Raw genomic sequence first — 16,850 nt, 5'->3', positions numbered from 1 at the left:
CAGCAGTTCAGATTACCCACCCTTTTTGGAGTCCTTAGAGGGGGTACTGGAGAGACCCCCTCCTGGGGACTCCCTTGTTCTGCTGGGGGACTTCAACACTCACGTGGGCAATGACAGTGAGACCTGGAGGGGCGTGGTTGGGAGGAACGGCCCCCCCGATCTGAACTCGAGCGGTGTTCTGTTGTTGGACTTCTGTGCTCGTCATGGATTGTCCATAACGAACACCATGTTCAAGCATAAGGGTGTCCATATGTGCACTTGGCACCAGGACACCCTAGGCCGCAGTTCGATGATCGACTTTGTCATTGTTTCATCGGATCTGCGGCCGTATGTCTTGGACACTCGGGTGAAGACAGGTGCGGAGCTGTCCACTGACCACTACCTGGTGGTGAGTTGGCTCCGGTGGTGGGGGAGGAAGCCGGTCAGACCTGGCGGCCCAAACTTGCTGTGAGGGTCTGCTGGGAACGTCTGGCGGAATCCCCTGTGAGACGGAGCTTTAACTCCCATCTCCGGCAAAACTTTGAACACGTCCTGGGGGAGGTGGGGGACATGGAGTCTGAGTGGACCATGTTCCGTGTCTCCATTGTTGAGGCGGCTGATCGGAGCTGTGGCCCCAAGGTTGTCGGTGCCTGTCGCGGCGGCAACCCTCGAACCCTTTGGTGGACACCTTCGGTGAGGGATGCTGTCAGGCTGAAGAAGGAGTCCTATTGGGCGTTTTTGTCCTGTGGGACTCCAGAAGCAGCTGATGGGTACCGGCGGGCGAAGCGGCATGCAGCTCGGGTGGTTGCTGAGGCAAAAACTCGGGCATGGGAGGAGTTTGGAGAGGCCATGGAGAAAGACTTCCGCACAACTTCAAGGCGATTCTGGTCCACCATCCGGCGTCTCAGGGGGGGGAAGCAGTGCAGCACCAACACTGTTTATAGTGGGGATGGTGTGCTGCTGACCTCAACTCGGGACATTGTGGGCCGGTGGGCAGAATACTTCGAAGACCTCCTCAATCCCACCAACATGCCTTCCATTGAAGAAGCTGAGCCTGGGGACTCTGGGTTGAGCTCTCCAATCGCTGGGGACGAGGTCGCCGAGGTGGTTAAAAAGCTCCTCGGTGGCAGGGCCCCGGGGGTGTATGAGATCCGCCCGGAGTTCCTTAAAGCTCTGGATGTTGTAGGGTTGTGTTGGCTGACTAGACTCTGCAATATTGCATGGACATCAGGGGCAGTTCCCCTGGATTGGCAGACTGGGGTGGTGGTCCCCCTGTTCAAAAAGGGGGACCGGAGGGTGTGCTCCAATTATAGAGGGGTCACACTCTTAAGCCTCCCTGGCCAGGTCTATTCAGGGGTCCTGGAGAGGAGGGTCCGTTGGACAGTCGAACCTCGGATTCAGGAAGAGCAGTGTGGTTCTGGTTCTGGTCATGGAACACTGGACCACCTCTAGACCCTCGGCAGGGTCCTGGAGGGTTCTGGGAGTTCGCCCAACCGGTCTACATGTGTTTTGTGGACTTGGAGAAGGCGCTCGACCGTGTCCCTCGGGGAGCCCTATGGAGGGTGTCAGAGTATGTCAGTAAGTCAGGCTCGTTTCCCGGTGACAGTTGGACTCCGTCAGGGCTGCCCTTTGTCACCAATTCTGGTCATTACTTTTATGGACAGAATTTCTAGGCGCAGCTGAAGTGTTGAGGGGATCCGATTTATTGGCCTTAGGATAGCACCTCTGCTTTCTGCGGAGTTCAAGTATCTCGGGATCTTGTTCACAAATGGGGGAAGAAGGGAGCAGGAGATCGACAGGCGGATTGGCGCAGCGTCTGCCGTCAAGCGGCGCTGTACCGGTCCGTCGTGGTGAAGAGAGAGCTGAGCCAAAAAGCGAAACTCTCGATTTACCGGTCGATCTACGTTCCCACCCTCATCTATTGTCATGAGCTTTGAGTCATGACCGAAAGAACGAGATCGCGGATACAAGCGGCCGAAATGGGTTTTCTCTGTAGGGTGGCTGGGCTCTCCCTTAGAGATAGGGTGAGAAGCTCAGTCATCCGGGAGGGACTCAGAGTAGAGTCGCTGCTCCTTCACATCGAGAAGCATTCACTGCAGGCTCACCTTTGTCCTGAGGTTCTGTGACAGTCATCAGGGACTCAGCAGCACCAATCACCATAAACCTGGTTCTGACCCGAAACCCCACACACAGGAAGCCCTCAGAGGGAACCTGAGGGCCAAAAGACGGGAAATAACACAAATACTGTCGAAGGCTTCTTATCATCATCATCATCATCATCATCAGGTGTAGGTTAGCACAATGCCAAGATGGAAAAACATCAGTGATGACCTGAAAGAAGCAACTGCTCCTGGGAAAGGTCAACGGTCATCTACCTGAAGTCTGTCATTCTAGAGAGAATAAGATTATTCCCAAGACGATAAAAACTAATAACAAGAACTTAAAATAATTAAAAATTAAAATTAATAAGTTAAAAATATTAAATACTAAAAAGCAAATAGAAGAAAATTAAAATAAAATAAAATAACAAAATTAAGATAACAGGAAAAGGTAAAATTGGATTATTCCAGAGAGGAAACCGTTTCAATGTTCCGGAAGATTCAGCTCAGGGTCAGAGGTCAGAGCATGAAGCTCAGAGAGACGAGGAGCTCCATCTCTGACTCTAAAGGCCTCAGTTGGAAGATTAAAGGTCACAACCTTGAACCAGTAGAAGCGAGGTGCTGCAATAGCCTAGTCAAAGTCCAGAGCTGAGGGTTAGGTACTCACAGAGTCCATCTGGATGATGACGGTGTCTCCCTGGAGCTGATAGTGGGAGATAGACGGGTACTCTCCGTCTGTGAACTGAAGACCAGCAGGAAGAAAAGTTCAGAATCTCCTCAGAAATTCATAAAACCAAAAGATTAGATAAAAAAAACACAGAATGAGATTTAAGGTAAACCTTAAAATAGATAGATAGATAAATTTTTATTGTCATTGTCACAAGAACAACGAAATTTAAAAGGTGCCATCAGTCAGTGCATATAGAATAGAATAGAAGTACTTTATTCATCCCAGCAGGAAATTACTTCGCAGTTACAGCATAGAGACAAGACACAATAACAACGTCCGGGTGTTGAGTCTGGAGTTTGGCTGCGGTAGCGCTGATGACGTCACAGGCCACCGCTGCATCAGCTGATGGGGGAATGTAAACAGCGATCAAAATGGCGGACGTAAACTCCCTCGGTAAATAACACGGCCGCATTCCCACAGCCAGAAGTTCAATGTCCGGGCTACAAATCTGTTCCTTCACGTTAACATGGCCGGGATTACACCACCTCTCACTCACATAAAGTGCAATCCCGCCGCCCCTCTTCTTCCGACTCTTGGAATAGTCCCTGTCCCCCCGCACCAAGGAAAATCCAGGAACCTCCATGCTGTAGTCCGGAATAAGCGAGTGCAGCCAGGTTTCCGTGAAGCAGAGGTACTGCACTCCCAGTACTCCTTCTGGGTCCTAACCAGCGCCGTGAGTTCGTCTGTCCAATTTACCAAAGACCTCACGTTCCCCACAATAATCGCCGGTACCACTGGCCTGCGCCGTCTCCTCTTCTCCCTCCGTTTAACTCCAGACCTGCAGCCCCGTCGTCTCCTCCGTAACTCCTCCGGACCACAGGCCTGTCTCCGGGCAGCAGCAGAGGCCCACACAGCGCAATCAGCCGTTCACGCGAGCAAACAATGCCGCTACTCCGCTGGGCGAGGTTCTCCGCAACCAAGAGTAGAAAAAGTAGCAGAAGAACGCGGAGAACAGCGACAGAACCACATCCGGCCATTGTGGAAAGCTTAACTGATGATCTATCGGTTCTTCAAGCACGGATCCTTAATCGGTTTCAGCAAATATACACAGACAAACACACACGACGGGAGCTGCATCTGCAGGCAGCCAGCTGCGCCGGCGCCATCTTGACGACATATGCTTAAAAACAAAAAATAACTGTCTCACAATTCACACACAATGTAAGAATTAACAAATAACTGAAAAAAAAAACAAATAAATAAGAACAGCCACATTCTCACATCCATCATTCATGATGATTAATGGTTGTTTTTGATTGCATTTAGTTTTGTTATTGCTGTCGGGTAGAAACTGTCTCTGAGACGTTGGTTCTGGTTCTGGTTGCTCTGTATCTTCTGCCTGAAGGCAGCAGTGTGAACAGAGAAGGTCCGGGGTGAGAAGTGTCCTTTGTGATGTGTTGTGCTTTTCTTAGACAGCGGTCGCTGTGCAGGTCCTCCAGTGAGGGGAGAGGGCAGCCAATGATTTTTTGGGCTGTATTCACAACCCTTTGGAGAGCTTTCCTTTGAGCCGTAGTGCTGCTGTTATACCAGACGCAGATACAGTAGGTCAGTATGCTCTCTATGGAGCACTTGTAGAAGGACACCAGCAGCTTCTCCTTGATGCTGTTCCTCCTGAGAACCCTCAGGAAGTTCAGTCTTTGCTGGGCCTTTTTTATCAGCTCCAAGGTGTTCATGTTCCATGTGAGGCCCTGCTCAATGTGGACCCCCAGGAAACGGAAATCAGCTACCCTCTCCACACATTTTCCCCCAATGGTTAGTGGTGTAATGTCCGTTTCATTCCTCCTGTAATCTATTATGAGTTCTTTTGTCTTTGAGTTGTTGAGGAGCAGATTGTTCTCCCTGCACCACTGCAACAGCCGCTCCACCTCTCCCCTGTAGGCGGACTCGTCGCCTCCTGAGATGAGCCCCACCACTGTGGTGTCATCAGCAAACTTGATGATGGTGTTGCTGTGGTGGGCAGAGGTGCAGTCGTATGTGTACAGACAATAGAGCAGGGGACTCAGCACACAGCCCTGTGGAGAGCCAGTACTAAGGCTGAGGGCAGTGGATGTATGTTTTCCCACCCTAACTCTCTGCTGTCGGTTGGTCAGGAAGCTCAGGATCCACATGCAGGTGGAGTGAGGGAGGCCCAGGTCCCCCAGTTTGTCCACCAGTCTGTGAGGGAGGATGGTATTAAAAGCAGAGCTGTAGTCTACAAAGAGCATCTGCACATAGCTCCCCTGCTGCTCCAGATGTGACAGAGCAGCATGGAGGGCCGTGATCACAGCGTCCTCTGTGGATCTGTTGGCTCTGTAGGCAAACTGGTGGGGGTCAAAGCCAGGAGGGAGAAGTGCTGTGATGTGACCCCGGACCAGCTTTTCAAAACACTTCGTCACCACAGGGGTTAGTGCCACTGGCCGGTAGTCGTTGAGGCAGGAGATGTGAGGTTTCTTGGGTATGGGGACTATGGTGGAAGATTTCAGGCAGGATGGGACTGTAGACAGGGCTAGGGACTGGTTGAAGATCCTGGTGAAGACTCCAGCCAGCTGATCGGTGCAGTCTTTCAGGACACGTCCAGGGACGCCATCAGGTCCAGCAGCCTTCCTTGGGTTGACAGCCCGCAGTGTGCGCCTCACCTCGTACTCCTCTACAACGAGGGGTGTGGTGTTGTGGGTCTGTTGTGGGTCGCTTGGTGTAGTGTGGCTGCCTCTGTTGGCTTCACCTCAAAGCAGGCAAAGAAGAGGTTCAGCTCCTCTGCCAGCGTGGCGTCGCCTTCCGCAGCTGTGAGGTTGGTCCTGTAGTTGGTGAAATGCTGGATTCCCTGCCACACCTGCCTGCTGTTGTTGCTGTCAAGGTAGCCCTCTATCCTCCTCCTGTAGTCAGACTTAGCCATTCTGATGCCGCTCTTCAAGTTAACTCGGGCTGTACTGTAGACGGTCCTGTCCCCAGACCTGAAGGCGGCATTCCTGGTCTTTAGCAGTCGCTGGACCTCCTGAGTCATCCAGGGCTTCTGGTTTGGGAAGACCCAGATGTGTTTATCCGCAGCTACAGTGTCAATACAGTTCTTGATATAGCACAGTACACTGTCTGTAAAAACCTCCAGGTCCTGATGTTCAAAAACATCCCAGTTTGTCGAAACAGTCCTGCAGCTGCTGTGTCGCATCCTGGGGCCAGGATTTGATGGTTTGGTAATGGTTGGAGCAGTTTTCCTGAGGGGGGCATAAGCAGGAATTAAATGCAGGGACAGGTGATCCGACTGACCCAGGTGAGGAAGGGACAGGTGATCCGACTGACCCAGGTGAGGAAGTGGTCTAGCCCTGTAGCCTAGCTTGATGTTGAAGTAGACTTTGTCCAGAGTGTTAGCCTCTCTTGTAGCACACTTTACATCTGGTGGAATTTGGGGAGCGCCGTCTTCAAGTCTGCATGGCTGAAGTCCCCGCTATGATGTGCACAGCATCTGGATAGATGCTCTGCAGATGGCTAGTGCTGCCATGCAAAAGTCCAATAGCTGTTTTAGCATTAGCATCCGGTGGGATGTAAACAGCGGTTACCATGACTACGGTGAACTCTCTGGGGAGGTATATTGGTCTACATCTAACAGTCACATACTCCAGGTCTGGGGAGCAATGGCTGATGACAGTCGCTGTGTTAGTAACCAGGTGTTGTTCACGTACACAGAGCCTCCTCCTCTGCTCTTACCGGAGTCCTTCGTTCTGTCGCGGCGCTGTACTGTGTAGCCTGCTAGCTCGATGGCAGAGTCCGCTACGTCTGGATGCAGCCAGGTCTCCGTGATCAGAAGAATACAGCTGTCCTTCACTGCGCTGTGAGATGCAGCCTGTAGTCTCAGTTCATCCATCTTGTTTGCCAGGGATCTGGCGTTGGAGAGAAACAGGCTGGGGAGCGGTGGTTTGTGTGGTTGCCTCCGTAGCCTAGCTAGCAGGCCGGCCCTGCAGCCCCGCTTCTGCCTTCTCTCTCTACGCCGCCGTCGCTTCCCCCCTGCTGGGATGGTAATCCACGGCGCGCCGGGGCTCCTCGCTATGTCCCACGGAATATTGAACAAGCGTTGAAAATCAGCTGTAACATCTCGTTCGTAGCGGGAACCGATCGTCAGGAGATCGTCCCGACTGTATATTTTGTTTGTCCGACATGACGGAACACAAATCAACACGTACACAAGCAGCCAAACATAACATAGCACCGACCGAGAGAGCAATGAGCCACTGCAACTGCGTGCGCCGCCATCTTGGGGGAAAAAAAGACTGTACACAATGCGAGCTATGATGCCAGGGGGTTTAAATGTGTGTGGTTGATTTATAAATATATATAAAAAATTTTTCTTTGTTAACCAGAGAAGACGCTGCTGCAGGAGTCAAAGCCACAACAGAAACATGAGTTTCATTAGTCCTGATCCTGGAAACCTTCTGCAGCTGATAGAAGGCCACCTTTCTGTGGATCTGGAGGGTCAGGTCAGAGGTCAGCCTGATCTCTGGTTTATAGCTGGAACAACTGAAGCTGACTCTAGACCTATAACTCTAGATCCTAATACTCTAGATCTATAACTCTATATCAGGGGTGTCCAACATGGGTCCTGGTGTTTTATCCTGCGTGTTTTAGTCTCTCCCTGGTTTAACGCACCTGGATCCAATGATGGATCATTAGGAGAACATTGACCTGCTGAAATGGTTGTTATACCAGCAGGGAGGGAACTAGAACATCCAGGATGCCGAGCCAAAGGACCCACTTTGGGCTCCACTGATCTAGATTCCTCCTCTTTAGGTCCAAAAATAATAACTTCAGTTTTGTTTCTGTTCAGCTGGAGAACGTTTTGGCTCATCCACACATTTATCTGTTCTCAGCATCTGTTCACTAATTGGATGGGGTCAAAGGTCACCTGGTGGCATCATAATGTAGAGCTCAGTATCACCTGCGTAATTATGGTAGCTAATCTTATTTCCTGTTATAACCTGAGCCTGTGGGAGCATGTAGATTTTGAGCATTAGAGGTCCTAGGACTGAAACTTGGGGAATCCCACATGTGACCTCTGACCTCTTCAATGAGAAGCTTCCTATTGAAACAAAAAAATCCCAGTTCTCTATGGGAGCATTTAGTCCACTTCCATTAAAGTTAGAAACTAGAAACTCCGGTTCGGTTGGTGAGGTGTGAACGCTAATCGACCTCTGACCTCTGGTCCTCCAAACCTCGGTCTGGGTTCGGTTGAAGAGAACTCTGGTTCAGTTTGTGAACGCCAAGCGGACCGGAGACGGCTCCGAACGCAGGAAGTGGACTACAGCACAGAGCATTCTGGGTAAATACAACCAAAGCTAACGTGTTAGCCTAGTGCTAGCAGCAGAAAGTACAAGAATCAGACTAACCCATTATTTATAAAATATTTTGCACATATACAACATTTTGTACTGAACAACTACAAAATACTCTTCAAATAAATAAAGCCAATGCTGTCCACAATTTCATTCATAAATATAAAAATAATTCTAAATTAATTAAGTACTGCATTGCCCATTGCAAAAACTCGCTAAGCATAATATTTTGCATTGCAAATTGTCGTCTGAATTAAGGTGCTGATGATACAAGTCTGGTCCCTTATAGCTGGCGAATAAAGAGGCAGGCTCACAAATACACTTATAAAAATGTCTATGCTCCAGCTTTTGGTTTCTGTATTCATCTTCAGTGAGTTTAATACCTGAACTCTGACCTTGCCCAGACATTTATAGCTGTATGTTCATGTTAGCGACGGGATTTGACTCCTTCGTTCATCACACACAGAAACGCATCATTTCTGTAACGCCACGATGAGCTTCGCCATCCGTTAGTGGCGACCGGGACGATATGAAATACATTTTCCGGTTCGTCCGTAAAGCTACACTTACACTGTAACCATCACCTGCTCAGCCGCCCGCCGTGTTCAGTCTATCCGCTCACCTGTATAAATACACCTGCAGGTTGGTCCCGCCGTTCGCTCTGAACCAGCAGCTCCGGGAGGAGAAAAGCTGCCGTACTCCAGGCATGGCGCCAGTCATTTTAAAGATGCTTATTGGTCCCCCAAAAATGACACAAACCCGGACATTATCATGAATCAATAAAATCCTCCCAGGCCGAACTTGAAAACTGGACCTTATGCTGCCAACACTTAGCTTTCATCAACAACTCAGGCGGGAGTGAGAGCGCTGGGCAACGCAAATAACGACCCGGCCGGAACACGGCGCATTGAATAATAAAATATAACTTAATGAAGCTTCGAGGCAGATAAATTTCCCTGGAGGAATTTTAATAATCGAGGAATCATTTCAGCCCTAATCCCATCTCAACACAGCAGCTAAAAGTGCAGCAGTATAATGTTTAATTCATTGTTAAAGTAAAATTGTGAAGGTTAAAAAAATCACCACTGAGTATTAACAAAAAACATTTAGCATAATTTCTTTTGTTCCCCTCTCGGCCCCCGTCTAGATCCGCCCCTGGGCTGCAGGTCTGGTTCATTTTTGGTTAGCATGATTTTTCTTCATTGATAGGAAGTCAGGTTATCCAAACTGGTAAACCACGTTAATAAAATAATAGTGAAATAATACATTAAATGACCAATGAACAATTATTCATAAAATATATAAATATTTCTGAATAAAACACACAGAAAGTCCTAACAAACTTTTCTAATGTTGGAAATATGAATGTACTGTTAATCTATTAGCATGATTTGTTCTTTAAATGGGCATTCATATAATTTTGGCTAATGCTACTACATATTAAATAAAGTATCATCCAAACTTAACATCCAAGCAAATAATCAAAGCATTAATAGTTTACTAAAAGCTCAATGAAAAACTGATCAATGATCAAATGTTCTGTACCATATGAGCCTCAGGAGATGATTGAGGATGAAGAGACTCTGATGTCTGGTTCTTTAGGTTCTGACGGGTCTGCGGTTCCTCTCCTGATCCACTCTGTCTATCATACAGCAGCACACGGCGCCACGACGGACACTTTTGTGTCCATCGATGGACACATCGTCCATCCTCACTGACATTGTTCAGCCTGGAATGAGCGTCTTCCTCCTCACGTCTGGATTTCTGCCAGTCTTTGTTTCTGAGGACGGCGCAGTATCGGGTGGTCATTTAAAAAGACGCGGGTTGATAGCAGCGGCGTAGCAACCGTCTCTAGGCAACCGTAGCGTTCTGGGGTCCTTTAGCTCCCGCCACCAGAATTTAGCTGACCTTAATATTTCCTGTTTTATTTTGGTCATTATTGTTACATTTAGTGTTGATGTGTGTGAGGCCTGTCTATCGGACAGTTATGTATCGGTCCAATACGGGACGCCACATTTAACGGTATTTTCCGGTGGAGTGGTAATCCTATTCAGGGCTGCTGAGGTCCAACAGAACCAGAACCAGCACTTCTTCAATGATTTGTATTTATGTGGATGTCATTGAACACTTTAACGATGGCGGTCTCCATGGTAGCCATGGAAACCGGACTGAGAGACGTCAAAGCGTCTGGAGGCCGTTTACCTGCCAGGCTGATTACCTGTCTCAGGTCCTCCAGGTACGGCTCCATGCCTGTGGGCAGCTGGATCTTCATGACGGTCAGAAGCGACTCGGTGTAATCCTCGTTGGGTGGAGGTCGGTACCTGGAACACAAAGGTCACAGCGTCCACCACTGAGGATCCGGGCCGACCGGGTCAGGTTTTACCTTCTTACTTCACACAGGCGACCAGGTGAGGAGGCTGCACGGTTTCATCTGAGGAGCAGAGCAAGAACATGAGGTGGAAAGATCAAACAGAGTTTCCTTAAATCCAGCATGGGGGGCGAGGGCCTTGGGGAGGACGTACTGATGGGTCCGACCAGCTCGATGGTCAGGTCAAAGTTACAGGAGGTCTGCGTGGACGCCGTAGTCTGGTAGTAAACCGTCTTCATCTGGAGACACAGATAGACTGTTACTGGGAGGACGTCTCACCTGTCAGGTGACCACAACAAGCTCCTCCCACCTTCACACTGGACACGCCCCTCCCATAACCGGTGCTCACGATGATGTCATCATCCTTTGTTATCTTTGACAGAAACAGAGGAGGTGAAGTGAGTAGTTCTGTTGGGGCTGTGGCCCCTCCCCTCCAGGTGGGCTCAGCCTCACCTGGAGGGGCGGGGCCACCGGGCGGCTGCGGCTCAGCTGGACTCGGCTCAGCACTTCCTGCCTGCTATAGCGGATGTTGATGTCCTGGTTGAGTGCAGCTCTAGGAACGACCCTGCTGTACTCTGTGAGGGCCTCCAGGGTCAGAGCCATGTCCTGATGTCACACACCACCACCGAAGAAGAAAGGAAGCTGAGCTGGGTGTAGAACTCAATGTCGCCCTCCGCTGGTGGAGTGGAACACGTTTACCTTGATGGAGTAGAAACCTTCTCCGTAGTGCTGATCCTGAGTCAGCCAGGAAATCACGGGGTTGGCGTATTGGATCCTCCCCTTTAAGAGACAAACCAAGTTACTGAGGCAACCCCGCCCTCTACAGGCGGAGAGAGGAACCGCAGAAACACCGCCCTCTACAGGCGGAGAGAGGAACGGCAGAAACACCGCCCTCTACAGGCGGAGAGAGGAACAGCAGAAACATCGCCCTCTACAGGCGGAGAGAGGAACAGCAGAAACACCGCCCTCTACAGGCGGAGAGAGGAACGGCAGAAACACCGCCCTCTACAGGCGGAGAGAGGAAATGATTGTGTGATATTATAAATGTAAATTGAATGGTTTCATCAGCCTTATGAAGTGGAAGCTGTTTGCACCTTGAGCAGGACGGTCAGCAGGACGTACGCCGTCATCTCCACCGTCTGACCACTGGATTTATCAGGCTTCAACCAATCAGCCGTCACGCTGGGCTCCTGCCAGTACCGCAGCACAACCGGGTTCCCTGAACACAGAAAGCAGCATCATGACACCTCTGGTATGTTTAGGGGTTCAAAGACCCCAGACATACCAGAGGTTCAAAGCCATGGCAACGCAAACAACAGAATAAAACACAAATACAACAGAAGAAAAAAAAAATACCAAAAGGAATCAACAAACCCAAAGATTCCTCAAACATGAAGAGGAAATCTTGGTTTTGAATAAATGTGAAACGATCATTTGCAGGTAACCTTTCTGCCGCGCCTGCTGCTCCAGGCTGGTCAGCAGCATCATGGCCTCCGCGCTGCTGGGGTCCTGCAGCGTCAGAGCGTAGGTCGCCACCGCACGCACGTACATGCTCCTCACATTCAGGGCATGCTGGGAAAGGTAGTTTGCTGCTGAACGCTTGCTGTTGTCATGGAACTGAGAGGAGGAACGACAAGGAGAGGAATCAACACGGATCAGAACAAAAAACACAGCCGGAAAATGAAAATAAAAACTGAATCCGTTCATAGGAGATTCAGCGAAAACCGACTCAGCTCTTTTCAGTTCATGGTGAGAACAAACCAGGTGATTTGTTCAACCAGAGTTCAACCAGACTTCTTGTTTCCAGGGAAGAAAATAACGCGACACACGGAAGAATTTCTCTACCAAAGTTCAACGTGGGAAAGACGAAGACGAGACGTCTGTCGTCGTCATCCTGCAGCAAATTAAACTTTCAACCAACTGAAAAACTGACAGACTTTAATTTAGTTTCTGCCACTAGTTTCCATGGCAACCATTAAATGCAGACTGCATGCTGGGTGTTTGGGAAATCCTCTTCTGTTCTACCATCACAAACACAAAGAACTGAGACTTTAACTGGACCTGTGAACTCAGCTGATGAGCAGCCGGTGGAGGCTCCGTGATGCTGTGGGCCCCGGAGCCCACAGAGCAGCGGCTACAGAAACCGAAAGCTGGTATCCAAACTGCTCAGACATGATTCTACTGACAAAACTAATCCATCTTCTTCCAGAGGCCTTCCCACGCTGACCTTTGACCTCTGACCCTGATGTTCATCTGTTTAGGACGACCCAGTTCTCACCCGGAGCTGCAGGATGGGGTCTCTGATGCTCGTCGCTCGGTGTAAGGCCACCAGCACCAAGGAAGTCACGAAAACCGTCTGTTCCTCATCAGTGCCGCCAACCTGGAAACCAGAACCACGGTCACAGAGGAGCTGACCGCCAGAGGGGGCCGACCGACCCAACTGACCATGACCCGGCTGTTCTTGGAGGAAGCCCGCTCCGTGAAGGAGCCGTCAGGCTGCTGAGTTTTGAGGATCAACCAGCTGACAGAGTCTGACAGCAACTGATGGTCCACGGAGACGAACGGGTCGGCCAAAGACAGAGTCCTGACCACCTCGGCGGTAACCCTGCAGGACGGAAGGTCATCAGCTCACAGATACAACTTTATTCATAAAGCACTTTAAAACAACACCACAGGCCAAAGCACTGTATGATTAAAAACACAGAAAACAACAAATAAAACATTAAAATCTAGAGTTTTATAGGACTGCGCCTAAAAATTGATTCAAATAAGAATCACAATTCTCATTTATTACAATTCAGAATCTATTTAAAATGTCCCAAAATTGATTTTAAAAAATAGAGTCAATCCACTGTCGGTAGGCCTCCATTTCTTTACGTTCTGACGTCGCCATGGAGACGATACTGGAATGTATCGCTTTCACATGTGCAGAAAGCAGAGCAACAAAGAAGAAACTGCACACATGAAGGAGGGAATCAGGCGGCCGTCAAAGCTACAGCAAGCTAAGCTAAAGCTACAGCACAGCTAAACTAAAGCTACAGCGGAGCTAAGCTAAAGCTACAGCGGAGCTAAGCTAAAGCTACAGCACAGCTAAACTAAAGCTACAGCAAAGCTAGGCTACAGCTACAGCACAGCTAAACTAAAGCTACAGCACAGCTAAGCTACAGCTACAGCACAGCTAAACTAAAGCTACAGCACAGCTACAGCACAGCTACGCTAAAGCTACAGCACAGCTAAACTAAAGCTACAGCGGAGCTAAGCTAAAGCTACAGCGGAGCTAAACTAAAGCTACAGCACAGCTAAACTAAAGCTACAGCACAGCTAGGCTAAAGCTACAGCAGAGCTAACCTAAAGCTACTGCACAGCTACGCTAAAGCTGAGGTAGCACAGCTAAGCTACACCTACAGCACAGCTAAGCTAAACCTACAGCAGAGCTAAGCTAAAGCGACAGCAAAGCTAAGCTAAAGCTACAGCATAGCTAAGCTAAAGCTACAGCACAGCTAAGCTAAAGCTGAGGTAGCACAGCTAAGCTACACCTACAGCACAGCTAAGCTAAACCTACAGCAGAGCTAAGCTAAAGCGACAGCAAAGCTAAGCTAAAGCTACAGCAGAGCTAAGCTAAAGCTACAGCACAGCTAAGCTAAAGCTACAGCAAAGCTAAGCCAAACCTACAGCAGAGCTAAGCTAAAGCGACAGCGAAGATAAGCTAAAGCTACAGCAGAGCTAAGCTAAAGCTACAGCAGAGGTAAGCTAAAGCTAAGGTAGCACAGCTAAGCTAAAGCTACAGCAGAGTTCAGCTAAAGCTACAGCACAGCTAAGCCAAACCTACAGCAGAGCTAAGCTAAAGCGACAGCGGAGCTAAGCTAAAGCTATAGCAGAGTTAAGCTAAAGCTACAGCACAGCTAAGCTAAAGCTACAGCAAAGCTAAGCTAAAGCTACAACAGAGCTACGCTAAAGCTACAGCAGAGCTAAGCTAAAGATTCAGCGGAGCTAAGCTTAAGATAAAAGCTAAAGGTACAGCAGAGCTAAGGTAAAGCTAAAGCTACAGCAGATCTAAGCTAAAGCTACAGCACAGCTAAGCTATAACGACAGCGAATCTAAGCTAAAGCTACAGCGGAGCTAAGCTAAAGCCACAGCAGAGATAAGCTAAAGCTACAGCACAGCTAAGCTAAAGCTACAGCAGAGCTAAGCTAAAGCTACAGCGGAGTTAAGCTAAAGCTACAGCAGAGCTAAGCTAAAGCTAAGGCTAAAGCTACAGAGGAGCTAAGCTAAAGCTACAGCAGAACTAAGCTAAAGCTATAGCAGAGTTAAGCTAAAGCTACAGCGGAGCTAAGCGTAAGCTAAAGCTACAGCTACAGCAGAGCTAAGCTAAAGCTACAGCACAGATAAGCTAAAACGACAGCGAATCTAAGCTAAAGCTACAGCGGAGCTAAGCTAAAGCTACAGCAGAGATAAGCTAAAGCTACAGCACAGCTAAGCTAAAGCTACAGCACAGGTAAGCTAAAGCTACAGCAGAGCTAAGCTAAAGCTACAGCGGAGCTAAGCTAAAGCTAAGTCTAAAGCTACAGCGGAGCTAAGCTAAAGCTACAGCAGAACTAAGCTAAAGCTATAGCAGAGTAAGCTAAAGCTACAGCACAGTTAAGCTAAAGCTACAGCGGAGCTAAGCTTAAGCTAAAGCTACAGCAGAGCTAAAGCTACAGCGGAGCTAAGCTAAAGGTAAACCTACAGCTGAGCTAAGCTTAAGCTAAAGCTACAGCGGAGCTAAGCTAAAGCTACAGCAGAGATAAGCTAAAGCTACAGCGGAGCTAAGCTACAGCACAGCTAAGCTAAAGCTACAGCAAAGCTAAGCTAAAGCGACAGCGGAGCTAAGCTTAAGCTATAGCAGAGTTAAGCCAAAGCTACAGCACAGCTAAGCTAAAGCTACAGCTACAGCAGAGCTAAGCTAAAGCTAAGGCTAAAGCTACAGCAGAGCTAAGCTAAAGCTACAGCAGAACTAAGCTAAAGCTATAGCATAGTTAAGCTAAAGCTACAGCAGAGCTATGCTAAAGCGACAGTGGAGCTAAGCTAAAGCTACAGCGGAGCTATGCTAAAGCTAAAGCTACAGCACAGCTAAGCTAAAGCTACAGCAAAGCTAAGCTAAAGCGACAGCGGAGCTAAGCTTAAGCTATAGCAGAGTTAAGCTAAAGCTACAGCTAAGCTAAAGCTACAGCAAAGCTAAGCTAAAGCTACAGCGGAGCTAAGCTAAAGCTACAGCACAGCTAAGCTAAAGCTATAGCAGAGTTAAGCTAAAGCTACAGCTAAGCTAAAGCTACAGCAAAGCTAAGCTAAAGCTACAGCGGAGCTAAGCTTAAGCTAAAGCTACAGCACAGCTAAGCTAAAGCTACACCGGAGCTAAGCTAAAGCTACAGCACAGCTAAGCTACAGCAAAGCTAAGCTAAAGCGACAGCGGAGCTAAGCTTAAGCTATAGCAGAGTTAAGCTAAAGCTACAGCACAGCTAAGCTAAAGCTACAGCTACAGCAGAGCTAAGCTAAAGCTAAGGCTAAAGCTACAGCAGAGCTAAGCTAAAGCTACAGCAGAACTAAGCTAAAGCTATAGCATAGTTAAGCTAAAGCTACAGCAGAGCTATGCTAAAGCGACAGCGGAGCTAAGCTAAAGCTACAGCAGAGCTAAGCTAAAGCTACAGCACAGCTAAGCTAAAGCTACACCGGAGCTAAGCTAAAGCTACAGCACAGCTAAGCTAAAGCTACAGCAAAGCTAAGCTAAAGCGACAGCGGAGCTAAGCTTAAGCTATAGCAGAGTTAAGCTAAAGCTACAGCACAGCTAAGCTAAAGCTACAGCGGAGCTAAGCTTAAGCTAAAGCTAAAGCTACAGCAGAGCTAAGCTAAAGCTAAAGTTACAGCAGAGCTAAGGTAAAGCTAAAGCTACAGCACAGCTAAGCTAAAACGACAGCGAATCTAAGCTAAAGCTACAGTGGAGCTAAGCTACAGCTACAGCAGAGCTAAGCTAAAGCTAAGGCTAAAGCTACAGCAGAACTAAGCTAAAGCTATAACATAGTTAAGCTAAAGCTACAGCAGAGCTAAGCTAAAGCGACAGCGGAGCTAAGCTAAAGCTACAGCACAGCTAAGCTAAAGCTATAGCGGAGCTAGGCTAAAGCTAAAGCTACAGCAGAGCTAAGCTAAAGCTACAGCGGAGCTAAGCTTAAGCTAAAGCTAAAGCTACAGCAGAGCTAAGCTAAAGGTGTATTTAATGGATCAGACCGGAGCAGATCAGGAGGATCGTTTGGACTCTGACAGATTGAAGCAGAAATCATCATGAAGAATCGTGTTGAATGAAAAGTCTGGATAATGAGGCAGTGAAGTAATCGGATCGGTTTGGT

At 48.6% G+C, this 16,850-nt stretch overlaps 1 protein-coding gene across 1 annotated transcript in view; it reads right to left on the bottom strand.

Moving 5' to 3' along the window:
- Nucleotides 1–16,850, bottom strand: part of c5 (complement C5) — a 31,275-nt gene that overhangs the window by 4,862 nt on the left and 9,563 nt on the right. The window contains exons 26-37 of the mRNA XM_023343286.1: nucleotides 12,919–13,078; nucleotides 12,752–12,853; nucleotides 11,919–12,090; nucleotides 11,568–11,692; nucleotides 11,173–11,253; nucleotides 10,927–11,079; nucleotides 10,784–10,846; nucleotides 10,628–10,712; nucleotides 10,497–10,536; nucleotides 10,324–10,426; nucleotides 2,746–2,820; nucleotides 2,085–2,190 (exon numbers count right to left, since the gene is read on the bottom strand). Coding sequence (XP_023199054.1) covers nucleotides 2,085–2,190; nucleotides 2,746–2,820; nucleotides 10,324–10,426; nucleotides 10,497–10,536; nucleotides 10,628–10,712; nucleotides 10,784–10,846; nucleotides 10,927–11,079; nucleotides 11,173–11,253; nucleotides 11,568–11,692; nucleotides 11,919–12,090; nucleotides 12,752–12,853; nucleotides 12,919–13,078 — 1,265 coding nt within the window. The remainder of the gene's footprint in view (nucleotides 1–2,084; nucleotides 2,191–2,745; nucleotides 2,821–10,323; nucleotides 10,427–10,496; nucleotides 10,537–10,627; nucleotides 10,713–10,783; nucleotides 10,847–10,926; nucleotides 11,080–11,172; nucleotides 11,254–11,567; nucleotides 11,693–11,918; nucleotides 12,091–12,751; nucleotides 12,854–12,918; nucleotides 13,079–16,850) is intronic.

This window comes from Xiphophorus maculatus, chromosome 12, assembly GCF_002775205.1.
Source record: "Xiphophorus maculatus strain JP 163 A chromosome 12, X_maculatus-5.0-male, whole genome shotgun sequence".
Classification (NCBI taxonomy): Eukaryota; Metazoa; Chordata; class Actinopteri; order Cyprinodontiformes; family Poeciliidae; genus Xiphophorus; species Xiphophorus maculatus.
Note: the sequence above shows the minus strand (reverse complement) of the source record. Positions and strands in the feature narration are given on the sequence as shown.